Below are 27192 nucleotides of genomic sequence, written 5' to 3' on the forward strand. Positions count from 1 at the left end.
CATACGCAGCCCAGCAGAGTTTCTCGAAGTCAAACAGCACACTTACATAGACCATCCCGGTCCATCGCCACCTGCCCCCTCACTTTATCAGGCATGCGGTCTCTTCTTTCCTCTGTCCCCATCCCTCCCAGATTTTGTTGTACTTTCGATTGCATCCTCTGTTTTGATTAACCAACTGATCCCATTTCTTAATGTTGTCCATTCCTGAATGCCATTTCTCTGTACACCGTGCCTCTGGGGCCATCCACATTTCGGCCGGCCCCTTCTTTGCTAGAATAAAAGCAATGTTTAAGAGGATCATTTAATACCTAGAAATCTCTGTTTGATCACATTCCCAGCTGCCCCCTCCATGTCCACAGTGCTTGAAAGCCTCCAGTTCTCTTTTCACCCTATACCAGAACCGCGGAAACTTGAAACCCCCGCACCCCCATATCATATGGAAATATGTTCATCTGCCATTCATGTGTTTGGGGCATCTGTCATCCTCCCCTCTTCCCATTCTTCTCAGCCGTTGCCTAGTGTAGTATACTCTGTATAATATCTTAAACTGTATTGGTCTCAATCTCGCTAAAATGGCTATTTAGAATGGCTTGTGTCCTCCCACGTATTCCTCATCTTATGATATTTCCATATCCAGCTTCAGCTGCTTCGGAATTTTTTTCCAGTGGAGGGCGCTGTGCGTCGATGTCTGTTGACCCGATGTCCCGTGGAGGCCTCCATCTCGATGTCATCGATGGTATAAAGCGGATGCAGCGACTGTTGGCTTCAGTTCAGTTTTTCCACTAAAGTTATTGTTTCGGATAAGGTACGCTTCAGTTCCATATCGAGAATATTCGAGTATATTGTTGAAAAATTGGATCATCAGTGTCTTCGATTCTGAGATTGGGGTTTAAGAAGTGCCAAGATTGTGGGGCTAAGATGTCCCTTACGGACCCCCATCTGGTGTCTGTGGTTCCTCTCGCACTACCTTAAACTGTAAGGGCTGCCTATCGATGACGGCGAAAGCCCTGAAAAATGAGCAGCAGGTAGGACAAAATCCCCTTCGACCTCGTCAAAAAAATTGTTTTCAGATGAGTCGAAAAATGTTTCTGCTTGTCGTAAAAAGACAGAGGTCGAGATCACATAGTGGTTCTCACCACTCATCTTCACGACGATCGAGGAAAAGACACCATAGATTGCAGTCTTCGAAGTAGAGTTCCACCCCAGAACTGGTTACATGCCCAATGAAATCGGCCCCTCTGGCTGAGTGGGAGAATTTCAGAGTTAAAATGATGCACGTTTTTGAGAATGCAGCCTTGACCCCCCCCCCCCCCCACCAAGCTCATGAAAGCCATGCCCAGGTCGAAAAACTCGACAAGAAAAAAGATAAGGGCAAAAACCATGCGCCTTTGGGCCCGGAAGGCAAAGAAAAATCTCCTCGAGAGCGGTCGAAGAATCCCTCGAGTTGAGCCAAATCTTGCTCAAGGAAAGACTCCTCATCGGACCATGACCTTGAAGGCGTGGAAGCCCTCAGCATTGACTGTGTCAAAGATTTCAGCGCCATCATCGACACCTTTGGGGCGCACAGAAAAGATATATACACCTTTCCCAAGAAAGGACTTTTTTGAGTACCTTTCCAATCTATGAGAAAGCAGAACATGCTTCAGATGATTCACGATCATTTGGTCTCCAATATGGAACACCTGGGGTCCCTGAGCCTTTGAAATCGGAGAAATCCAGGCTAAACAACTTACAGGGGTCCCTGCAGAATGCATGTGAACTAGATACATCCACAGAATTAGAGTTTGGGAGACCAGACCCCACTGACCATGCTAAAGGGTCTCATAGACGGTTAATGTCCAGGGTAGAAGAGTATATGGGTTGGAAAAGACCAACACCAATATATGAACAGGATGATCTCACTGACATCCTAGATAAGGGACCGAAGGAGGACCCTATTTTTCCTTTTCATGTGGCATTACAAAGGAGAGAGAGTTGAAATTGGGAGACGTCAGAATTGATTTCGGCAATGAATAAAAAATTGACATCTAAATACAGGATGTCCAGTAGTGACTCTAGTTACTTGACTAAGCATCCCACTCCTGAAAGTTTAGTGGTAAAAACTGCCACGTGAACCTCTAAACAGGACGCCTACCCAACTATTCCACCAGACAGAGATGACCAGCGTTACAACGATTTTACCAAGAAGGTTTTCTCTGCGTGAAGTACGACTAGTACAGTTATGCACAGGTCTGCCTGGTTAAGAAAGTCTGGTTTTGCTCCAGATGTGCAGTCCAGATTGCTTAACATGCCCTTTGATGGTACACATTTTTTTGGTAGCAAGGCTGGCGAGAGCCTGGAGAAATTGCAGACCTCTAAAGCGACAGCAAAGTAGCTTGGTGCTGCTATTAGACAGCCACAGAACCACCCCAATGGCACACCTTGGAGGGGTAGGTCCTTTCACTTTTAAACCTCAGTTGGAAGCGGGAGAGGACTGTCTAATCAAAGGGATCAGGAAAGATTTCCCTGTGGTGGACGGAGAAGAGGTACTATAACCGACCAGGCAGTGGCTGCTTTACCATCAGCCACCCCGAAACCTCCCTGAGGACATAGTATTTACATGGGGTTACTTGTGGGAGTCAATGTCTTAGTTCACAAGACCCCAGTGGGAGGCAGACTGTCATTGCATCTGAAAGAGTGGTGGGGCGTTACTTCAGATGCATGGGCACTGGAAACAGTTGCGCAGGGTTACTGCCTTCACTTTCTAAAAAAGCCTCAGTCATTCACTGGGGAACAGCTTTCAAAGTTCCAGAGCTGCTCCTTAAGCAGGAAATATTAACCCTGCTAGAGAAAGGTGCTATAGAACCAGTCACTGTAGTGGAGAGGAACAAGGGTTTGTACTCCCTGTACCTTCTAATTCCAAAAAAGGACTGAGGATTGAGACCCATCTTGGACTTAAGAGACTTGAACAAGTTCCTCAGGAAGGACAAGTTCGAGATGGTTACCCTTTCTCAAATCCTTCAGGCCCTCCAGCTTCAGGACTGGATGGTATCATTGGACCTTCAGAATGCTTACTTTCATGTGCCAATCCATCACAAGCACAGAAGGTACCTGAGGTTCTCGGTATCAGTTTTGAGTTCTGCCATTTGGGCTGACCTCCGCCACAAGGGTTTTCACCAAGTTCATGGCAGTGGTGGCAGCGAGTCTCGGGAGAGGAGAGGGGGGGGGTCACGTCTAACCCGACCTGGACAATTGACGGATCAGGGCCAGTTCCCCCAAACAGGTCCTGGAACAGCTCAGCTCCACCTGTCGCTCTCTCCAGACTGGGCTTCTCCCTTGATTACAAGAAGTCCCACATGATATCATCACAAAGAATCCAGTTTATTGGAGCGGTACTGGATACAACCTTGGGGGAAAGCCTCGCCACCTAAGGCGAGGGCTCAACACATTCTGCAGATGGTCACCAAATTCAAGAGTGCCACACATCTCCCTGCGTTGATTTTCTTTTTTGTGGTTGCTCGGCCTCATGGCATCCTGCATTTTTCTCGTGCAGAGGCTCACCTGAGAATGAGATCTCTCCGATGGGCTCTCAGGACTCAATGGTCCCAATTCTTAGGCAGGATGTCAGACAGTCTTGAAATTCCAAGAGGAGTCGCACAGGATCTTATGTGGTTGGCCTGCAAAGACAACATTCTGAAGGGAGAACCCTTTTGGCAACCATGGCTGGATATTACCGTAGTTACGGACGCCTCACTCATGGTGTGAGGAGCCCATGCGAACGATCTGACAGTCCAAACTACACATCAACCTTTTGGAGCTGAGGGCGTTTAGACTAGCACTGAAGGCCTTCCTACCCTCTGTATGGGGAGAGAATGTCCTGATAATGACGGACAACACAGTGGACATGTAATACCTCAACAAGAGAGGAGGCATAAGTTCCCTACCACTGTGCAGAGAGGCACTGCAGCTCTTGTTCTGGGCAATTCAAGAAGGAATTACCGTTTACCTAGCCGGAAATGAGAACACAGCTGCGGTTGCGCTGAGCAGGCAGAGCACAGTCTCCCATGAGTGGGAACTAGCTCAATAAATCCTTCAAGACATATTCCCCCTTTGGGGAACCCTGCAAGTGGATCTGTTCATGGCCAGTGTCAACCGGAATTGCTAACTGTTGTGCTCCAGGGAATTTCCCCCAAGAGGAGCTCTAGGGGAGGCGTTCAGAGTGGACGCGGAGTTTTCACTCCTGAATGCTTTTTCTTCTAGTCCCCCTCATTCCTCATGTGATCAGGAGGTTGAGAAAGTTCGGGAAATCCATGATCCTAATGGCCCTGGATTGGGCTAGGAGGACATTGTACTTGCACCTTCTGGACATGTCCATCTGCCCTCCAATGTGTCTTCCACAAAGAGAGGACCTTCTCTTGCGAGAAGAGGGTTGGGTTCTCCATCCAGAGGTCAAGACACCCAAGCTTCATGCATGGTTTCTGAGAGGTTGAGATATAAGAATTGGGACTTCCCGGATGACGTAATGGAGATCTTGCTTTCGGCTAGAAGGCCAGCAACAAAATCTTTCAACCGCTGCTGTTGGAACAAGTTCAGCAGTGGTGCAGGGATAAGAATGTGGATACTTTTCTTTGTGAGACACCATTTCTTTTTTGTTACATTTGGTGAATCTCGGCCTCCAGATTGGAACAATTAAAGGTTACCTGGCGGTGCTGTCATTTTCAAGCGCTCTTCAGAGGAGGATACATATTTTAAAATCCCTCTGATTGGTCAATTCCTAAAGGGCCTTGCTAATTCCTAAAGGGCCTTGCTATTGTATGTCCACCATTTCCATTCCAAGTCCCTATATGGGATCTCTGGTGTTAACCTTTCTAACATGTGTTCCTTTGGAGCCAATACACTCATACCCATTAAGACTGTTAACTGTTAACTGTTAACTGTTAAGACTGTTAAGCAAACACTGCATCAAGAGACTACAGATCTTGCAAAATGATGCGTTACAGATGGTAAGGGATGTAGCTAAATGCAAGCACATCTCACAACACAGGAGAGTGCTACATTGGCTTCCTGTCGAAGCCAGAATTGAGTATAAAATGAATGCTCTGACCCACACATTTTTGTTTGGTGAAGCACCCAGTTACCTCAAAACGGGTATTTCCATACAATCTTGAGTCAAATACTAGGTAAAAAAACACTATCCGCTATTGCAATGACCAAAAGAAAGTTCCTTCCCAGTCAAAGCTATAATAGCTTTGAATAAGCTGCCTACATATCTAAGATGCGAGAGAAATGTACAGACTTTTTTTTTTAAAAAAGCTGTGAAAGCCAATCTTTTCTGTTAACTTAGTACATCTTGGTCTATATGGGACATTAATGCTGCACTACTCAAGCTTTGTTTCTCTGCGCCTTGATGCCTGCGGGCTTTGGCACGTTCTAAACGAACAAATACAAATTCACTTCGAAAACTGTTTTGCTAATGGCAATAAAGTTAACCCGAAGGGTAAGCGAGTTACAGGCACTTTCCTATAAACCCCCAATACACTGTTTTCTATAAAGACAAGGTTGTTCTGAAGGTGAAACCTTTGTTTCGACCAAAGGTAGTCTCTGACTTCCACTTGTCACAAAAGATTATTTTACCATCTTTCTTTCCACCTCCTCATCCTAGAAAGCAGGACGAAAACTTACCTAGACTGGACCTAAGAAGGGCTCTCAGCTTTTACATATCAAGAATGTGCAAAATTCGTCAATATGACTAATTATTAATTGGCTATACAGGTCCTAAAATTGGGTTTAGCTGTGACAAAAAAGACCATATGCAGATGGATCATCCTGGATATTGGGGAATATTACAGGTTAGTGGGCAAAGACCCGCTGGAAGGTTTGAGAGCACATTCCACAAAGGGCATGGCAACCTCTGCTGCTCTTCAGAGAGATGTTCTGGTAAAAGACATATGCGCAGCTGCCACTTGGTCGTCTGTTCACACTTTTGTAAAACATTACTGCTTGGATTCATCTTCCAATCAAGAAGGACAATTTGGGAAAGCATTCCTTCATTCAGTCCATGATAACGTTTAAGGGCGAAGTAAAATTCATACTCCCATCACCAAAGTATTACTGCTTTGGGAGTCTATAATAAAATGAGAAATACGTGGGAGGACCCAATCCATTCAAAGAACAAGATACTTAACTGTGGTAATGTTCTTTCAATTGGATGTTTCTCCCACATATTCCTCATCGCCCCTCCCAGCCTACCCCATCATAGAATTTACATGTCTTTACACTTTGCACTTTCTTGGAGCCTACGGCCTATGGTACGCCTAGCAATTCCTCTACAGGAGGGGGAGAAACAGAACTGATGGCAACGAGCCCTGCGTGCGCTACTTGTACTAATGATGACGTCGACAGTCGAACGGAGGCCCTCGAGGGACACTGACTCGGCGAGACAGCACACAGTGCCCCACCACCCTGTGTTTTTCCGAAGCAGCTGAAGCTGGAAAGATATTTGTCATAAGATGAGGAATACGTGGGAGGAACATCCAGTCGAAAGAATGTTACCAGGGGTAAGTAACTTGTTCTTGATCGAGAGATGCCAGGGGAAGGTAGCCATTCCCCCCTGGCTTTGGTGCGAACTATATTGGAGTGTGTGAATGTATACTAGGAGAAGGAAGGCATTCTCCTGGTTCTGAAAGTTGACTCGTGCAAAGGATTGTTGAAAACGCAAGCCAGGGCAAGGGAGCAATCCCCTCCGGCATCCTTTTCCCAAATAACATTTCTGGTAATACTACCCCAAATACCACGAGAAGGGAGTCCTATTTACTGGAGAAGGAACTTTCTGTTGGCTTATTCTTTAGTTTTGTAAGGGATAGATGTTGTGACATAGGATGGTAGAGTTTGATTTTGAAAAGGACATTCTGACAGATCCTTTAGTTGGTATTAGTTTGAGGCAGGAAAGCCACTTTTAGAAGATATTGAGGATTTCTTTTTTTGTGATAAAGGTTTTTACCAACCAAAATGCCACCCATGTCTCAGCATCCTTCTTGGACACCCTTACATGTGTTAGTGTGGCGAGTGTAGTTAGAAAGGTTGAAGAGTAAATAGTGAATGTGTAGTATATGGCAAGGATTGAAGGAAGAGGGGTTGATAGTAGATGGAGGAGAGAGTGGTACCTGGTAGAGGAGGTAGGAGTAAAGTGGAGGAGGGAAGAACAACACCAATGGGTGGAGGTGAGGCTAAGGAGTGGAAGACATCAGAGGGACAGAATATTGGAGGGAGGGGTGAGAAGAAGTGGATACAGAAGGAACAGTTTGAGAGTGTGAGCATTATAGAAGGGCGACCGAATCTAACAGCGTAAGGTACACATCACAATAGAATAGGAACAACTGGATAGAGTAGGGAAAGTTAAGACTTCTCTGTGGCAGATAATCTAGAGAAGGCAAAACTGCCTTTAGTTTAGAGTAACATGGGGTTGGGGAGGAGGTGCTTAATAAGAGGAGAGAGAGAGTCCGGCCTATGCGAATTGTTTTAATGTTTTTTTAACTGCCTTGTAGAGTGCGAGTGACCTTTGTGCCATCTGTCACAATAGGGTTTCAGTTTTAATTATAAATCGCAAACAAAAATGCATCTTTCACTATTTCCCCTTTTCACTGATGTAACCTTTAAATGGCGCTCCCAAAGTACTTCTAAATAGTATCTAGGATTTCATTAATTCTGGTGAAAGTGTCTTAATTTTGAGGCATAGGTACTCTCTTTTTGTCAGTCATTCAAAGGCCCAGTACTGGTGATGACACAGACTGGCCCATGGAAGCTCTGTAGAGATGCTCTCCCTTCATTCTGTGCATCTGCTCTAAATTCCTTTTTTGGTAATACGGTCATGCTTTGGGGAAGGTCTCTGCATTCAGTAGGTTTGGGGTCCGGCCTCATTTCCCCATCAGCCACATTTAGTTGGAATCTAATCTGCTTCTCTCCTGTCGGATGGGGCTCTCTCACTTCTTTGTGTCCCTGAACTCTCCCTTCTTCCTATGTGTTTGAGCTCAACTACCCAGCAGACGCCACTGTAAGGGGAAGCCATGGTCTGTGTATTTGATTAGTCTCTAATCCCGAAGGAAACTGAAACCTCTCATACCCACGACTTTCTATTGGCTTGATCACATAAGGCTGGATGCAGGAGTGTCTTAATGTCTGATTTAATTTCCTAATGAGCCTCATCCTAGCACATCGCATCACTGAATCACAGATGTTGGGCAGAATAATTCCATATTTCTGTAAATATGAGATCTGTAGATCTCCCAGATCATAACATCAGTTTCCTGGGTCTCTCACTGGATAAACTGGTTTTCAATGAATTCCTTCTCTATAGAATGTATCATTGCAAAGTTAAGATTGTATTATTTTAGTTGCAAAACGTGTCTTAATACCAGTAATCTTGATGGGTATGGATGCAGCACAAGTTCACAACAAGACACATGTTTGTTTTTGTTGATGGACACTAGAAGGCTGACGGTTGGCATTTTAGGTGGTTTTACATTTTATTTTTCTCAACCCATTCTCTATTTCCTGCTTCGCGTGGCACATGGGACACACAGGTATTTGTTTTCTTAGGGCTCACATTGAATACCTGTTGGCACTGTGGAATGCTATTAAGTGCGGGTGTGCTGCAGTTAATGACTTGAGGTATATTTGAAAGTATAGCGAGTGAATGACGGCAATACAAGTATTGAGAAATCTCCAAGAGGATAAGTCAAATTTATTTATTTGTTTATTTCTATTGCGTTTATGCACAGGTGAAGTGCTTCAAAGCGGGAAGGTAACAAGGGAACACAGTAATCATTCTTAGGCCTTGAAGATTCCGAATTATCTAAACGGAAAAACTAGCATACTAGACCTGACCACATTTCTTCTAGTGCAAGGGCATGAAGGGGTACAGTTGTGATCAAGCTCGGTAGGGAGGGGCGTAAAACGGTGGGGGGGATGGTGGGAACAGGACAGACTAACTACTAGTACATTTAGGTCATCCATACGTACGTACGGAGGTGCAGAGACGGGGGGGGGCGACGGTGGGGTGGGGCTAAAGAGTCCTGTCAAGCAGGGCCCTGGGTTAAGTGCTCAGAGGTTGCCCCGCTCAAGGAGCATAAGCTGAAAGTGCAGTAATGTTCAACAAAGTTCAGCGGCCCAGAGGTAAGTGCAAAAAAACTGGTGCAGGATCCTGGGCCCTGTAGGCTCTTGCGGTGAACCAGGTAACCAGTCAGCAAAAACTGAACAGAATTAGGGAGGAGAAGGAGGGTGGAGTGAAAAGAAAGCAGAGCAGCAGGGGAGAGGAGGAAGAGAAAAGGAAGGTCTTGAGGAGTTTTCGGAACTTAAGGTGCTCCGGCTCAAGACGGAGAGGGGGTAGGGAGGCTGTTCCATAGGGAAGCAACTGCAGAGGATAAATATCTACCCCCAAATCTCTGTTTGTGAAAATGGGTCACCCGCAGAGAGTTGGAGGAGGATGAGCGAAGGGACTCTAGAGGGAAAGTAGTTGGGGGGATTGTGCAGGCCCTGGACACAGAAAGCCTTGTGGATTATGCAGAGGGTCTTGAACTTGATCCTTACAGCAACGGGGAGCCAGTGGAGGAATTTCAGCGCTGGAGAGATGCAGTCCCAGAGTTTGAGGCCAAGGATAAATCTTGTGGTTCTGTTCTGGATGAGTTGTAGAGGATGGAGAGTAGAAGTAGGAAGATTGAGAAGGAGGCTGTTGCATTAGTCCAGCCTAGAGAGAACCAGGGCCCTCCAGGCAATGAGCCTCTGGGGGGATAGGGAGGAGTGAAAAAAGGTTGAATACCTCTAAGGAGGTGCAGTTGGTAGTTGCACTTTTTGGATATGTCCAAGATGTGGGAAGAGAAGGAGAGAGTGGAGTCGAAGATGACCCTAAGATATTTTGCCTCATTGGTAGGTCAGGGAGCAGGGCCAAGGGAGCCAGGCCAGGGAGAAAGTGGGAAAGTGGAAGCAGGGGTCACAATGAAGAGGATCTTACTGGCATTCAGGCATAGATCGTTAGCAGGGAGGAGGAGGAGGAGGAGGAGGAGGAGGACTGCATAACATTGAAAGTTAGAGATCCTGTGGGCAAAGGGGGCCATGTAGATCTTGAAAAACCAGGGGGAAAGGTTAGATCCCTGGGGGACACCACGTGGAGAGATTGGTAGAGGAGAGAAAGGGCCAAAGTTCCACCTGGGAGGGCCGATCAGAGAGAATTGAGGCGAGCCACGCCAGGGCCTCATCTGTGATGCCCACGGGTATCACAGAGACTGATCAGGATGTTTTGGTTTACCGTATCGAAAGCAGAAGAGAGGGTGAGAAGAATGAGGACAGAGGGAGAGTTGGAGTCATGATTTGAGAGCAGGTCTTTACAGGTATTCAGAAGAGCAGTTTTCTTACCTCTGGATGCTCTAAAGACAGACTGATGGTCATGGAGACAACAACAGATTCAGTATGGAGGGTAAGGTGAGTGATAGCCAGCTTTTCCAGGAGTTTTCCCAGGAAAGGGGTGATGGAGATTGGGCAATATTTTGCTGGAATGGACGGGTCAGCAGAGGGTTGTTTTGAGCAGAGGGTGCACAAGAGGGTGCTTGGGAAGAGAGGGGAAAACTCCAGTGGCGAAAGAGAGGTTCAGAGGTCGGCCAAGGCTGGAGTGAGAGTGTCAATATTGTTCTTGATGGTTTTGGAGGGCCACAGGTCCACCTGTTTGGAGGAGCCTTTCATAGACCGGATTTGTCTAGAGACCTCGTTGGATGTGACGGGGGCGAGGGAGGAGAGAAGGGGGGAGGGGTGAGGGCGACCTAGGTGGGCCCAAGAGATGTTGGGGGTGGTGGGGGGAGCAGAAGAGGGAGCGGACAGTATGTCCTGTGTTTTGGTGTGTTCAAGTGTGCAGCCAGGGCCAAGCAAAGGGCCTGGGTATGTGTAGTAGAGGATGCAGCTGAGGTACGGTAGGCCAGTTCCTTGCAGACTTTGAAGAGTTCAGCCGTGTTAGACACCGCAGAGATGCAGGCTTGAATGTATACTCTCTTCTTAGAGGTGATGCAGAGTCTATATTGCCGGTGAAGAAGGCAGCAGGCCAGTTTGTCAGATGGTGTACCTGAAGATCCACACTTCCATTCCACTGCTCTGCACTACCACTGTGAAGCTGAAACAGTGGCAGTGTAATTGAAGAAGCAAGTAAGGTATGTCGGTTGCGTGACCTGTGATGGCTGCATAGTGTGGTCCGTCAACTGCGCCTAGACAGAGTACACCCACCTAAAGGAAAAGCATCTTAACTCGCCTATAAGCTTGTGATTGAAGATCAAGGAAAGGTTGTGTGATCTAATATTGGAACTGAACTCTCTAATATTGGGGACATTGGTGAAAGGCAACTCCGCCAGAAAAGCTGGGAAGTATCCCAATGAATTGTTTTGGAACTTTGAGATAGTTGAAAGCGTGGGGAAGGGAACCCCTCTTTTTGACAAAGTGAACTAGACCGTAGGTGAATAGGCAGGCAGGGATCATGACCATTGTCTTTTCAAAAGGTGTCAGGACTGGGATTACACAAAATGGTACTAAGGGCATACCTCATGGTCTCCTGATCCCAGGATCATCAATTCTAATGTTCAGTCACCCAGAATATAGAGACTGGTTTGGTTGTTGGCACAATTCAGCCTAGGGTTATAGTACTCTGCTCCATCTTTGCTAACCCAGTGTAGGTGCCTTTCCCCGTCTTACTACGTGTGAGGGGAAAAAATAAAATGGCAGACAAAACCCCTTGTCGGGGAAAGAGGCACTGAGACCCGGCTGCAAGAGTTCAAAGGATGGTTTATTTCTCCAGCTAGGAAATAACCCAAAAAAACTCTCCACCATTTACATCAGTGCCAACATTTATATTAGTTAAAGTAACTCTAACAAAAAATACTAAATGGACCCGATTGGCCAGACGGTGTGGTGCTGTAGGTGTGGGTAGCATCTCTTCCTCCTGGTTAGCTGAGTAGCTGATGGACGTCAAACATCTTGTACTCCATGCAAGTCAGGGTCCGGTCACTGTGGTCACTACCTAAGCTAATATGTTACATACTAAATAACAAATTATTTAAAACATTTTATGCTACTTGTCACATTTCTACATAAGTTACACACAATGATTATTGTCAGTACAATTGGGTCATTCGTGGCTTTAATTGAAGGACTTGACCTTCATTGTGCATGTAAAAGAATCAGACTATGTTTCGCATCTCTTCTAGGTTTCAAACTCATTAGTACAAGTAAAAACATATATAGTAGTAAAAATGCTTAAGGTTAGTAGTGGGTGTGTTGGGTGGGTTTTCGCAGCACAGGCAAGGGTCTGGCACTTGAAAGAAATACCTTACAGGGGGTGCAGGGTCAGGATGGCAATAAATTGTTCTAATGGGGGTGGGTGGCTTGCACGTTTATGAGGACGAATCGAGCAGAAAGTGCTTAGCTCATCCTGGTTCACATGCCGGTTCTCAGACGAACAGTGATCTCAGAGGAAGAAAACTGTAGCATATTGATTGTTGCAACTTTCTCCGGCATCAGCGTGAGAATAGAAGCGCAGACCTTTCCTTCGCAGGGGAAGTGCAAGGGGGGGGGGCAGCCAGCTGCCGGTGCGCCTTGTGTGTGTGTGTCTCTGTCCTTGGCTGCTGCAGTGGAAGGGGAGCTGAGCATTGCTGTACTATCGCAGTGAGTCCTGTTTACCCAAGATGGAGTCGAAAGGGGGCACAAAAGATGGATGCCCCGTGTCCTTCTCAGTAGTCCCATCTATGTAGCAGTCAACCGTGGTTAACTTTACATAAGGGCAAGGGGCAATACCACTACCGGAGGCACGCGGTCCAAGCCTTGTACTGAGGAGCGTATGATGCGAGGGGGCCTGAGGACCCCTCGCTCCCATACACCAGTTAAAGGATTATAGTTACTGCTCACTTCTTAGCTATGCCTACCAGGAATCTCCCCCCCCCCCTTTACATTAGGACAGTTCAAACTCTGATATCACCCTCTGGCTGTGGATCATCATCCTCTGCCGTTAGCAATGTTTTTTGCAAAACATTTTTTCATTATTTTTTTATTAAGTTGAGCATAACAGCAGGACACGATATTCAAGAGCCATATACCATACTATATATAGTCTTATATAATACAGACAGTAAGAAGTCAACGTCTGATGTGTGCATCCTCCACCAACAATCGCCCCCTCCTTTTCAGTGCGTGCTATGAACTAAAAATGGCTGAAATACATGGTACACAAGCAAGTGTTAAAATCAGTCTTGTATGAGTCTGCCCCTATGTTATACATAAGTTATATTCTATGCATTAAACTAAATGTAAGGGTCGACCAGATCCCAGAATTTCCCTGCTTGCGGGACAGTGGTTTGCTGTTTAAAACTGCTCCTCTTTACCACGCATTATTTAAGGGTAGCCCATTGATGTTTTGTAGGATGTTTCGCGAACTTCCACCCCAGCAAGATAATCTTCGTAGCTGCAAATAGCATGAGGTGCACAGGTGTTCTGGTAATTGAGTTGTCATGCCACTCTTCTGCCTCAGCGCCAAATAGCATAGAAATCTGTGACAATGAGATAGAAGTGCCTCGAATACATAGGATATGCCTGTGGATAGTGTACCAGAAAGTGGTCAGTTCAGGGCATGTCTAGAACATGTGGCACATCGTGCAGGGACGGCCGCATTTCTGCCAGCAGCAGACAGAGGGACCCATCTTCATACTGTGCAGACGTGCTGGAGTAAAATATGCCAGTTCCAAAAGCTTGTACTGTATCTTCCTATTACGTATGTTGAGGGACACCTGAATCCCAGAGTAGAAACCATACATGTCTCCCACATCAAGGACCATATTTAGTTTGTCAGCCCAGCAGTTTGCTAATGTGCTTCTGTTGAGATTATTCAGAACACATAGTACATTAAAAGTTTTGATTTTAGGGTATGTTGTAAAATCACTGACAAATGCTGCTTTGCAGGCTGACTGTTCACTACTGCGGGACTCAGCTGTAGTGTATGTGTAAATGGTCTATTGTAAGGCCGCGTATCTGAGCCAATCCGTGTCTGCTAATCCTAAAAGGTGTTCGGCATCAGCGATTCAGATGGGTTCAGAGTCTTCAAACAGATCCATGATATCTATGTGTAGCCATTCCATAGTCTGTCTACTTTCTAGTGTATATTCTAGGCCATATGATAAAAGTGCTCTGGTACTAATCCATGGCAGGGTAACACACACGTCGGTTCCCATCAGCGAACAACTCCTGTATCATTGGGTGAGGGTGAGCCCTATGATCGCATGCTTCCTAACAACCCTGGCTGTTAGCAAACTTTTTTGAGATATTTCTACCAGCAAGGATTGTTTCCCCCTAGCTTGGGGCCTATTTTTGTCAGATATTCTCCTCCTCTTGCCATGGTTCACCCTCCTGCGCAAATTCTTCTCTCAACAGCTGAATTTTCTCAACACTTTGAGAGGTGGCACTCAGCAGGCTTTTGGTCTCTGTCCTAAGCCTCTGGCGTCTTCCAGTGTCTTAGCCACAGCCCTCAGCACTGTCTTTCTTTCTCCCCTCCATCTGAGACTGCTCTCCACCAGTGCCTGTGATAAAGCCCTCCATAGGTTCTGTGGTTCCGTGATATGTGATTCACCTGTGTTTGAGATATAGATAGCACTCGGCATGCTAGTGTCTCTCTCATTTCTCCTTATGGTCTTTCGCAGGGTCTTGCTCTTGCCCAGGCTCTGTTTTCCTTCTGCTCCTGGATGGTAGTTCGTCTGTGGCACTCCATGCGAGGCATTGTACCCTTTTACAGAAAGCCCGATTACTCTACTTGTTCAAGCTATCCCTCAGTTGGTCCCTCGGTCTCTCATGAACCTTAATTTGATTTGTTATCCTTCTTTCCTGATCTGGTATTTACAAGTATTTCTCTTGATTCCCAAAGGATTTCTTTCTGTTCCCTCATTTCTTATTCATCATGTTGTTTAACAAACTGTTCAGTAGCAGTGGCCAAAAGCTTAAAGATTTGCGCTGCCATTTTATAGTCAGACAGAAGTGTTCCTCCCTGCACATGCCCCTGCTGCAGGAGCCAGAGTCTCTGCAGGGTTAAAGTAAATGCCTGGTACTGACTTGGAACTGAGCCAGTTAGCTTTCCTCTAGCTGGGGAGCAAACAGGTTAGATTGTAATGGCTGTCTTCAGTGCAGCTTGATGGTTGTGTGGTTGCTCTCAAGAAAGCTACTGCTCTTTGCCTCCAGGAGGTGTGAACCTCTAGGGTGGTGTCGGGTCTCTGAGTATAAATAGGTATCATGCCCTTGAAGATGGCCAACTGGTTTGTGGTGTCTGCTTACTATCTTTGGGTGGTGCCCGCGTCAAGATGTAAACTGGTTGGTAGTGGGGCGAAGACGGCGTCACCTGTGGACACAGGAGATGTTCATCTGAGTCTACCTGTGAAAATGCCGGTGGGTGTTGAAGTGAGCAATTGACCTTTTCTATAAAGTCTGCAAGTAATCTAGGGTTCTCTGATTTTGTTCTTCTCGCCCTCAGGCTGCAAGATGGGGGTCGCGAATAAAAAAAAGTCCTGGTCTGTTGATTTCAGATGGCATGGGCCACCTGCATGGCCAGATGGTTGTCAAAGTAAGATTGATCTCTTGAAGTCCTTTGTGAAACTTCAGGATATCGGTTTCAATTCTGAGTGTTTGCAAGGAGTTCCCCTCGGAATGAGCCTTGAACATATAGGGCCCCACCCTCTACAACTCTTTGGCAAAGAGTATGAAAGCGGCTTCCGATCATCAAACTCCTTCCTATAGTGAACTCTGAAACTAAACATATATCCGTGTTCTTTATTCTTTTAACTTTGCATGGATTTAGGAAATGTGATCTTTTCAAAAACGTAATTTTTGAGTCCTAATTCAACTTCTGTTGTCGGTGGTTCTTGTAGGTTAATGGTTATCTCCAGACCCTTTGTCCTGCATTCCTTTTGTTGATTTTCCTTTCCCCCCACTTACAGTTCCACAATGACTAATGTATTTGTAATATATTGTGAGCAAGGTAATAAATGGGCTTCAAATTAGTTTTTACTCTGATCTAAAAGCATGTTTTTTAAAAAAAAAGTTATTCCAGTTTGGTGCATACTCTGCAAAAACCACATTTCTTTTCTTCGTCAGGGTACAGATCTTCAAAAAAGTACAGACGCCTTTTTGCAAAATCCAGAGTTTGCAAACGGATACAGGACCCAGGATGCTGCAAGTCTGATCTTTTGTGTCCCCAACCAAGGGAGTCTGCTACCTTTTCAGAAAACTACCGTGACGCTCTTCTTTAGTCCAAAGTAAGTTTGCAAAACACTTTTGGGTGGTTGTAGTGAACAAAGATGATGTGGCATCTTTACTATACTATGGGTCAGTCAGCAGTGCCTCTCGCATGCCACTATAATTATCAATCTGTATGAAAGAAGAGTGCTATCTGGCTGGTGCAAAGTCTTTCGTCTTTTTTTAAAGTGATTTGCCAAATGAAAGCGCAGTGTGACATGCTGCGTGTTAAACAAAATGAATAAAAACATACGTCTGTGAGAAATCTTCGTGTGATTTTTAAAAATGCTTTGTCAGAATAGAAACGCCAGTTGTGTGCCTCACTTTCGCTTTTACATGAAACTGTTAAAGGGGGTCCGCCATTTTGATTCTAATATGACCTTCGAAAAGTTAGATGGGAACTGCTTGTGCCGTAACCGATAAGTGGGCTTATATCGCAGGTCAGTGAATGTTGTCAGCGGATGTACCGCCGGCCCAGAGCCCCCAGTGAGCCCCTGCCTTCCCGTACAGAAGACTCAGACACAGTTGTATAGCCATTGGGCTCCCGGTGTGCATTGCCTTTGCAGACGGGGGGACACCCTTTTATTTATACACAACGGTGCTACGTTGTCGTCGAGGGTCACCTCTACATTTCTCCTTTTTTTATTGGAACAATAGACATCCGACATAAAACATTAAACATGTCATGAATTCCTCAACAGCAGACATAACCTGAGAAACAGCAAACAGTGGGCATGTGTAGTATAACTTTCCCTGAAGGAAGACAGAAGTCAGGCAGGGGTTTTACCAGTGCTTTATTTCTCCTGGTTGCTCCGGAACATTTCTTATACAGACAGTGCCTGGGTAAGCGTGGGCCAACGTGGCCAGCTGGGGCCTGGCTGCAGCAGATATAATATTTCAGCTTTAATGCTGATTGAGTCCCGTGCTCGGAGGAGCCGGGAAGACGCAGCTATCCGCGTCCTCAGCTCGTCCCGTAATGCGCGCGTGGGCGGAGCTGTGGTCGCGGGCGAGATCTCGCGAGAGCGGGGCTCTCGCGACATCTCTACACACCTCCCTTTTTCAATGCGGAACGGGTTCACTGTAACACATAGTCATAGTATCTCACCGGTCTTCTGTGCTCCCTTCTGGGCCTCTCACTGGTTCCAGGGCACGGTCCCTGCTGAACCGGTTCTGGGCTTACATTCGGTTCTTCCTGTTCTATATCGGTTTCTTCTCTTCCTCCGTCGTTTCCTTGGGGTTCTCGTTCTTCGTTTCTCCCGTCGTCCCTTTCGGTTTCTATGCGTGGGGTCTCTGGGGTCCTCGCTTTTTCATGCCTTCGCTGGTATAATGCTACTCTTTCAAAGTTCCACGTGCGCCCGTCTTCTGTGCGGACGTGATTGGTTCCTTTGTGAGTTACTTTTATGGGCTCACTATACCGGGATCCTGTGGCTTGATCTTTTCTTGGTAGTTTGATTTTGATCCAGTCCCCTTTTTCTATGTTGGGCGCTTGTTTCGTCCTCCTTCTTTCGTCACTCCACGATTTCATGCGTGTCTTGTTTCTTTCAATGCGCCATACCACTTCTGTCATGTCTACTGCTTCATATTCCTTTACTTTCGACAGCCATGGTGGGATGAGCATAGATGCCGCACTCCTCCCTCTCAACATTTTGAACGGGGATATTTGAGTAATTCCGTTTGGCGTGAGCCTGTGGGCCGCTATTGCTTCTTTGGTGGTTTTGAGGGGGTCCATGCCCGACGCTGTTGCCAGTTGGATGGCCCCCTTTATGAACCTGTTCGCCCTCTCCACAAGTCCATTTGCTTGGGGGTGATATAGGGCCACCTTCTTTTGTTTGATGTGGTTCCTTTTTAAAAATGAAGGACATTGTCCTTGTTGATTTAACACTTGCACAACTGAACTCAAGCGCGCGGCGCGCAGCGCCCAGCGCTATTTATGTACCTGCAAACATCCAATGCAATGCATGTATAAAACCAATAAAAATATATTTGGAAAAAAAAATTCTTCCATGTCTTTGGAAACTAGTTGTACTCCATTGTCTGTGACGACTTCTTTGGGGGGGCCTTCCCTTTGAAAGATTTCAGTGAGTACTTCTATGACTGTCTCAGTGGTTATGTTTGGGACAAACTCTGCTTCCACCCACTTGGATAGATAGTCGACCAGCACTATGCCGTATCTGTGTTCCGTCGCCATCGCCTCCAGGGGCCCTATGAAGTCTATGCCCACTTTGGACCACACTGCTTCTGGTATCTCTGTGGGTATGAGAGGTGCTTGGCGAACCTTCAGTCTTTTGTCGCTATTTAGGCATTCGTGGCAGCGCTCTATCATGGAGCGTATTTCTTGATCCATAGACGGCCACCAGTAAGCTTCTCTCACCCTGCGGCGAGTCATCGTGTTCCCGAGGTGTCCCGCGTGGGCCCTGCAGAGAATTGTGCGTCTCATTCCTGTGGGGGGGATGATTTGATCCATTCTCATGATTATCCCCTCTGTTTCCGACAACTCATCTTGCACCTTCCAATATGGTCACATGCCTTCGGGCAGCATTTTTTCATTTGGCCACCCTTCTCTGATCCATTTGCGAATCTTAGCCATGGTTGGGTCGTTCCCATCTTCTTCTTCCCAGTGTCTCTCACTGAGTTCCAGGTAGTCTGGTGCCCTTATGTCTGAGATGGATGCAACGATGCATTCTCCGTGTAGGAATGTGGTAGCCCTCCCCTTGTTCTCTGGCAGTCTCGACATGCAGTCGGCTTGCGAGTTTTTCCAGCCTGAGATGTGATGGATTTCAAATGTGTATTCCTGTAGTTTCGCTGCAATGCGAGCTAGTCTGGGCGTTGATGCTTTGGTGCCTCCCGGACTGAGCATGTGGATGAGCGGCTTGTGATCCGTCACCAGCTTGAACTTTGTGCCCCACACGTATGTTCTGAAATGTTCGACTGCCCATGCGCATGCTAGCATTTCTTTTTCAATGGTGGAATAGTTCTGTTCCGCCTCTGATAGTGCCTTTGACGCAAAGGCCACCACATGTTCGGTGTCACCTCTCCTCTGTGTTAGCACAGCTCCTAGTCCGTACGCACTGGCGTCAGTGGTGATGACTGTATCCCACTCTGGGTTAAATGGTTGAAGACATGGAGCTTTCATGATATGTTGCTTTATGGTGTCTATCGCCAACTTCTGGGGTTCTTTCCACGAGAATTCTGTCCCTTTTTTGAGTAGATCGCGTAGGGGTGAAGTGGTTTCTGAAAACTTGGGTATGAATTTCGCATAGTACTCAGCCAATCCTAGAAATGACCTCACCTCTTCTTTGGTGGTGGGTTCTGGAGCCTTGATGATGGCTTGCATGAGATTCTGTTTTGGACTGATGCCCTTTTCCGAAATCTTGTACCCCAGATATTCGACTTCTTTTACCCCAAAAGAACATTTTTCATGGCGTAATCGCACTCCTGCTTCTTGTAGCTTGTTGAGAACCACTTCGAGCGTGGCATCGTGCGTCCGTTTATCCCCTGCGTAGACCAATATGTCATCCTGAAAGTATACCACATTTTTAACTTTCCGTAGAAGGACGTCCATCATACGTTGAAAGGCTGATGCGGCTGATGACAACCCGAAAGGCATTTTGGTGAATTGAAACGTGCCAAATAGAGTGATAAATGCCGTAAGGGGTTTCGATTCTTCGTGCAGCTGTATTTGGTGATACGCATTTCTCATGTCTAGTTTAGAGAATATTTTGGCCTCTTTCATTAGTAAAATGAGTTCGTTTATGCTTGGGAGCGGGTAATTGTCCGTGATGACTTCTAAGTTTAGGCTGCGCAGATCTATGCACACCCTTAATTCTTGTGATTGGGGTTTCTTTATGAGGACGACTGGGCTCAGCCATTCGGACGCTTCAATTTCTTCTATCACTCCTTCCTTCTTCATTTTGTCTAGCTGTTGTCTAAGGGCGTCCCTTGCTGTGGCCGGTACTGGTCTCACCCGGTGCTTGACGGGGACAGCATTTCTTTTGAGCACAATTTTGTGAAGAAAACTTTTGATGTGCCCCGGCTCCTCCGAGAAAAGTGTTGGGTAATCGCTCTTGACAACGGATCCGCTCCTCGCATTGACTGATAGAACTTTATCTTCTGTGCTGGGATCTAGCCTGATTTTTAATTTGTCTTGATCGTCCCAGCCCAACACTGCAGGCCCTTCGTGGCTGAAGTAGACCCTGGTGATGGTTTCTCTTCCTTTGAATTCGACTTTGCCGTTGATATAACCTAGCAGTTCGACTGAGGCCCCCCCAAACACTGTGGGCTTGTGACGCGTGGTGAGCACTTTCACTTTCTCTTTACCCACCATTTCTTTGTATGTCTGCAGGGGTAAGATGGTGAGGTCTGAACCGGAGTCTGCCATGACCCTTGTCTCTCTTCCATCGATTTTGATCACGCAGTGGGGCTTCTCTCTCCTGGCTCGTGTGCTGTTCACCATGATAACTGTGGGTCTTCCTTCCTCATCTGAGGAGGATTCTCTTTCCCTTGTGCGATCTGTGTTGAGGCTGGTGACTTTCTTGTTTCTCCATCGACACACTATCGAGAAATGTCCAATGCGTTTGCAGACGGAGCACTCCTTGTCTCTGGCTGGGCACTCTCTGTCAAAGGCCAAGTGTTTGGTACTGGTGCACCTATGACACTTGAGGGGTTCTTTCTTGTTGCTTCTCACTTCTCTCGTGTCTGGTGCCAACCTTTCTTTTCTTGAATGGAACCCCACAGCTTGTATTTCAGTGGGACCTTGGGCCCCTGTAAACTCTTTCCTTCTTCCCGCCGTTTCTTCCACTGCTCTGGCGATCTCAACGGCTTTCTCTAACTGTAGCTCTTTTTCAAGGATGAACTTATCTTGAACTTTCTGACTGTTGGTGTGGACAACTAGCATGTCGCATATACGGTTCTCAGCATTGGTGCCGAAGTTACACAAGGCTGCTAGTTTTCTTAATTTCGTGACGTAGTCATCGACGGGTTCGGATTGTTCTTGTTTTCGAGTGTAAAACCGTATCCTATGGAGTACTGTGTTCTCTTTACTGGCGAACCTCTTAATGATTCTTCTAACCGCTTCCTTGAACACATCATCATTGTCATCCTCTACTGGAATCGGGGTAAGGCCCTCGAATATTCTTTGCCCTTCCACCCCTAAGGCATTGAGTAACATGGCCCTGCGTCTTGCCGCTGAAAATCCTGCTCCGCCCATGGCCTCCACGTACGTCGTGAACAGGGGCTGCCATTGTGGCCAAGGAATGGCAGGCCTACCTGGCGTTTGTAAAAAGGGTGGCGGCGGTGTGGCTCCCTGCATGCTTCTGCGCGGTTTCTGGTGATGATCCTCGTCGCCAATTTATGTAGTATAACTTTCCCTGAAGGAAGACAGGAGTCAGGCAGGGGTTTTACCAGTGCTTTATTTCTCCTGGTTGCTCCGGAACATTTCTTATACAGACAGTGCCTGGGTAAGCGTGGGCCAACGTGGCCAGCTGGGGCCTGGCTGCAGCAGATATAATTTTTCATCTTTAATGCTGATTGAGTCCCGTTCTCGGAGGAGCCGGGAAGACGCAGCTATCCGCGTCCTCAGCTCGTCCCGTAATGCGCGCGTGGCGCGCGGGGGCGGAGCTGTGGTCGCGGGCGAGATCTCGCGAGAGCGGGGCTCTCGCGACATCTCTACAGCATGTGGCCAAGCTTTAAACAATGAACACAAACACAGGCCCGGCATAGATTTCATATACAGTTCACAATCCCTCTTACTTAGGTATGACATCATCAAAACCGGAGAGCCTCCTCTTCTCTTCGTGGTGGGAGTATCTGCTAGTTCCTCCCCCTCCCAGCTGTTCCTCCGTTACCAGGTCTGTGTTGACCAGTCCTTGGGTGCACCCTAGGTCCCCATCGTCCTCGCCGCCCCACTGGCCGCTCTGCTCCCTGGCGTCTCCTGGAAATGTTGCTTCCCACACCCTCCTAAAAAAAAAAAGCTAGATTTTCTAGTCCCTGTTCCTCGTGTGTCTGCGGCAGTGAACATGGATCCCTTTACCTTGATTACATCTAAAGGACGAGGCTCATAGATGAGGGTTAGCATACCTTCCAGATGTAAGGTTTTTGACCAGCACTGCGTCGCCTACCACCATGTCGTGGGGTTGTAGGTTTCTCCCCATGTTCTCTCACTCGTTTCTCAACCTTCTTTCCTCGAACACTCATTCATTGTCGATCTCCTCGGGGCTCCTACCTTCCCCCTCTGGGATGAGTCCTCGGGGCACCTTCGGAACAGCACCTTGGCAGGTGCCACTCCCATTGCGCTGTGGGGTGTCGACCGGTATTTGCCCAGAAATTGGTTGTGCTCGTTTGAGGCATTTTCCTTGTCCCTGGGCAATCCTGAACACCTTGTTCAGGGTGTGCATAAAGCGCTCCACCTCCCCAATGGCTTTCGGCCACACAGGAGATATTTTCCGATGTGTTATACCACACCCCCTGTCGGAACTCTGTGAAGCTTTCCCCTTGAAATGGGGGCCCATTGTCCAAGCACATATCTCGGGCGAATCTGTGGGTTGCAAATGTTTTCTCCATCACGTGCGCTATGTTGTCAAATGAATTGGAGTCTACTCCACCTCTGGGTATATCAACCACTGATTGATCAGAACTAGGAAATGGGATCCTCACCCTGTGGCGCCAAAAATTAACATGTAGAATGCCCCGTGACTGGTCACTCCATGGCATGTATCCAATTTGTGGTTCCCTTTTCGCTGGCGGGGCCACCTGGCACCACACTCGCCCTCTGGCAAAGTCGTCCACATATTTCTCTAGATTCCGGAACCATACTTTCAGGCGCAGCCTGACTTTGGTCTTAGCGGAGCCGTGATGTCTGCGATGGGCTAGCTCCATCACTCTCTGGACCAACGCCAACGGCACCACCACCCCTCAGCAGAAGTCCATCATCGATGACCGACAGTTTGTGGTATACCCTCCACAGTTGTTCCAGTTCGATTCTAACACCCTGCATTTCCTTGTTGAGATTCGTTAGGATGGTTTTCCATTCACCACTCAGCATGGCAGCCCATATCCGGCTGTGGAGGCTTCCGTGAGTTCCTGCACTGACGACGACACAGGCTTAGCAGACTCCACCACCAGGTCCACATGTTCCACCGGTTCCACGGCCTCCTTGAGTCCCATTTCTGTCCTTTCCTGTTGGATGTCACAACAAATAGCCAGCCGCATTGTGTGAGCCTGGGGCAATCTACTCGCTTTACTCCAACAGTGCTAGCATCCACCTTTCAATCCATGGGGAGGCTTCGAGGATGAACCCGCCAGAATAGGCAGCAACAGCTTATGGTCGGTGACAACCATGGTGGGTTTACCCAGTTTGTAAAATCTGAAATGGGGGCATCTCCACAGGACCGCCAGCACCTCCCTTTCAATTTGGGAATACTGCTGTTCAGTGTCAGAAAGGGCCCTGCTGACGTATGCCCCCAGCTTCACATTTCCCTGCAAGTCGCTTTGTGTGGGCACAGCTCCTAAGCCAAACGTGATGGCATCCATGATGATCTCAGATTCCCTCCTTGGGAAATAAAAAAAACGCCATGCTCTTCTCTTCTGTCAGTTCCTTCTTGATTGTTTCAAAAGACTCCTGCTCCAACTGGGTCCATTTTCATTCCACATCCTTTTTGGTTAAGTGTCACTGGGGTTCGGATATTGGGAATGAAACGCCACAATATGTAACCATCTGAGGAAGCTACGGATTTCCGATATATTCCCTGGAGATCTTGCGTCTTGTATGTCCTGCCTCGTAGGGTTGTACTGCCGTCATGCACACTCGCGCTCCTGTATCCACAAGAACTAGAGTCTCTTTGCCACTTATGCACACTGTGCGCTTTGGTTGCCTCATTTTTTTTTTGTCTGCAGCGAGCCAATGCCAGAGATGAAGAAAACCTCCTGGTCTTCCTCTTCTGCAATGTCCTGATCCTATGGATCAAGCTCCTGATGTACCTGTGCCACGTTCTGCTGTTGTCGCTTGTCACCTGCACCTCGTCTGCTTGGGCCTCTTGCCATTGCCACCGGTGTAGGGGCCTTGCACGTTCTGGCAAAATCTCCTGGTACTCCACGCCGCCCGCATGCCCTACCCTTCGCCAGGCACTCTCCTGAATGTGGGAGATTGTAACAAACATTTCGGGCACAGCGTTTGCACTTCTGGTCCTTTTTTCTCTCCTTTGGATCCATTTCGGCCCGGTCGACATAGCCCCTTCCTGGCATCCCACTGCACACACATCTTCCAATTTGAGTGAACGGATCGCTGCATCCATTTTGGACACCCTGACCTCTGCCAGTTCATATGACCGTCCCCTCTAGAGAATGCGAGCTAGTGTTAGACCAGGCTCCCTCAAAATGTGCTCCCTCCGTTTCTCAGATGTGCATCCTTGCATATGCTGGTTACAGACCATTCCGTTTTCATTCTCCCAAGCACTGGTTGCTGCGAAGTGTCTGAGACGTCCATAAAACTTGTCCAGAGATTGATCGTCTTTTTGCTTGGCGACACACATGTACCTTTCGTAGTCCTGGTTCGCCAATGGCATGAATTGCTCTCTGGGGCAAGCCTTCGCCTCTTGGTAGCTGTCGTTGACAGGCATTAAGGTTTTGAAGATTCTGTGTACCTCTGGCCCGCTGCATATATCAGCGTAGATAGCTTTGCATCGTCGGGCATTGGAGCAAGAGAACCGTGATGTCTGGGTCCCTGGTCTCCTGATACCACCTGCTGGTCCCTGTTCAGCCGCTTGAGCAGTATCTTGGTTTTCTTCCATGTTTTCTTGTCTTCCTGTAGGTCTACATGTGTCAGAGAATGCACAGGCACCTCAATGATGGTAGAGGCTGCAACTCACATGTCTGAGTGCACGAGCACCGCTGTGCCTCCAGAGGCTGCAACTCGGGCTCACCACGGCTTCGGTTTGGGCACAGGTACCCCTCTGTTCCACATCCAGCGCTTTGTTCTTTCTCCATTTTTTAATAACATTTAGTTTTCACCTCCCCTTCCGCTTTTTTCCTCATTCACTGCCCAGCAACTGGGCGGCCCTCCAGGCCCTCACACACACTGCGCACTTCTATGCACACCGTTTGCACTATGCAGCGATTCAAATAATTCTCCCTTGGTGCACGAGCACTCTTAAACAAGAGGCGCTGCCACTGGGATCTCAATGGTGAAAATTAAACCATACCTCGAGGTTTATGCTCGGCAGGCACTGAAGGGAGCGAATGCCGCAACCCGCTGTCGCAGGGTGGACCGAATCCCTCTCTCCTGCCCAAGCGCCCCCCTCGTTTCCAATGTTGTCAGATGTACCACTGGCCCAGAGCCCCCAGTGAGCCCCCTTCCTGTACAGAAGACTCAGACACAGTTGTATAGCCGTTGAGCTCCAGACCACCCTTTTATTTATACACGACAGCGCTAAGTTTGCGTCACGAGTCACCTGACTCCCAATAGTGAAGACGTATTTGTTAACAAATTCAATTTTTTAAGTTTCCATTGCCTAGGTTTTCATTAATCCCACATTTTATGGAAGCGAGTATTGGAGTTGATGACAAAATACACTGTCCATCAGTGCACAAGTCCTAAAGAAAATGAGTGGGTGACTAATTAGCCAATGTAATCTGCCACATTAGAGTAAGAGATGTCGGGAAGGGTTAACACTTCATGACAAAGCATGTTTGCCAACCCCTTATACTAAATGGGTTTCACCTGTTACAGGTTTGCAGGAAACAGTTTCTTGGTGAAGTAATTCTTTTAAGACGGGAATGATTATGCGGTAAGAGAGAAGATTCTCCTAAGCGCAGGATATAGGCACATGAAAAGCAAACCTTGTGTTTACGACATTGTGAACCTACCAACATTGTGTAGGGGAGGACTGGCCGCGAGGCCCTCCTCACCTGCAGCCTTCTCCCCAGGTGAGGACCATGACTCGGTGGCCGTCCCCTCATGCCACCCGGGCCCAGGTGGAGGGGTCACCCGCCGACGACATTGCCCACACATATCCGTTCCCTGCATATACCTAAATTCAGTTAGGCCTAGAAGCCATCTTGTTCAGCAAACATGGCGTGAGTTCAGCACACTGTAACGAGGCCCCCACCTTTGGAGGACCTTTCATGCATCTCTGCCGCCGCAGTAGCCCTGGTAGATCCGCTGCGAGCGCGTTCCCATGAGAAAGTCGGATATGAGCTAACCCGAGATGCTAACACTGTAACATTATTCTCGTCCACAATGTAATATCGCACCCTGCATGACCTGGTCCGCGAGGCCGGGGTGACGGGAAAAAAGCTGAAGCATCACTATCTGAAGAAAGTAGAAAATAATTCAAGTATTGGTATTAACGAACTACCTCGGTTTAAACAGATCCTGTAAACTGTGAATAAACCATAAAGATGTAACGTTACATGATACCACCCCAGGTCTGGACTAGTGCTGCTACAACCACAGAGAAAGATGTCGACCAAATGTATAGCCTTTATTTACTCATATATGTTTTCTTAATCACCTAAAGCAGCAAGCATCAATTTCTGTAGGCCATAACCTAGAACGACCTCGTGTAACGTTTAATGTACATAAAATAATCACATCATGTAGTAAATATAATGTTAGGCAACGAAAAGGTACTCGGACCGACTGTATTAAAGAAATGTGTAACGAAATGGAAATATATATGTGTGTTTAAATAACATCAAAATAAGGCGGAACGTTATAAAAGTTCTGCATTCAAAAGTTAGCAACGCACGAGGAAAAAACCTCTGTGAGTATATGCAAGGCCATTCTCCCTCCCACCCTGCCAAGCCTGCCAGATAAGGAAGCTAAGGCCTGTGCCGCGCTCCCTCACCTCCCCCAACCAAGCTGGAGCCGCTTCAGAGAGTCAGAGGCCCCGGTACCGCACCCAAGGCCACAGCCCACCACCT

General features: G+C 47.3%; 1 protein-coding gene across 1 annotated transcript in view; it reads left to right on the forward strand.

Moving 5' to 3' along the window:
- The window catches only part of CFAP47 (cilia and flagella associated protein 47), a 3369192-nt gene that overhangs the window by 149065 nt on the left and 3192935 nt on the right, over nt 1–27192 (forward strand). The window contains exon 6 of the mRNA XM_069639370.1: nt 16135–16295. Coding sequence (XP_069495471.1) covers nt 16135–16295 — 161 coding nt within the window. The remainder of the gene's footprint in view (nt 1–16134; nt 16296–27192) is intronic.

The sequence above is a fragment of the Ambystoma mexicanum genome, chromosome 7q, assembly GCF_040938575.1.
Source record: "Ambystoma mexicanum isolate Mex_15411 chromosome 7q, UKY_AmexF1_1, whole genome shotgun sequence".
NCBI classification, from domain to species: domain Eukaryota; kingdom Metazoa; phylum Chordata; class Amphibia; order Caudata; family Ambystomatidae; genus Ambystoma; species Ambystoma mexicanum.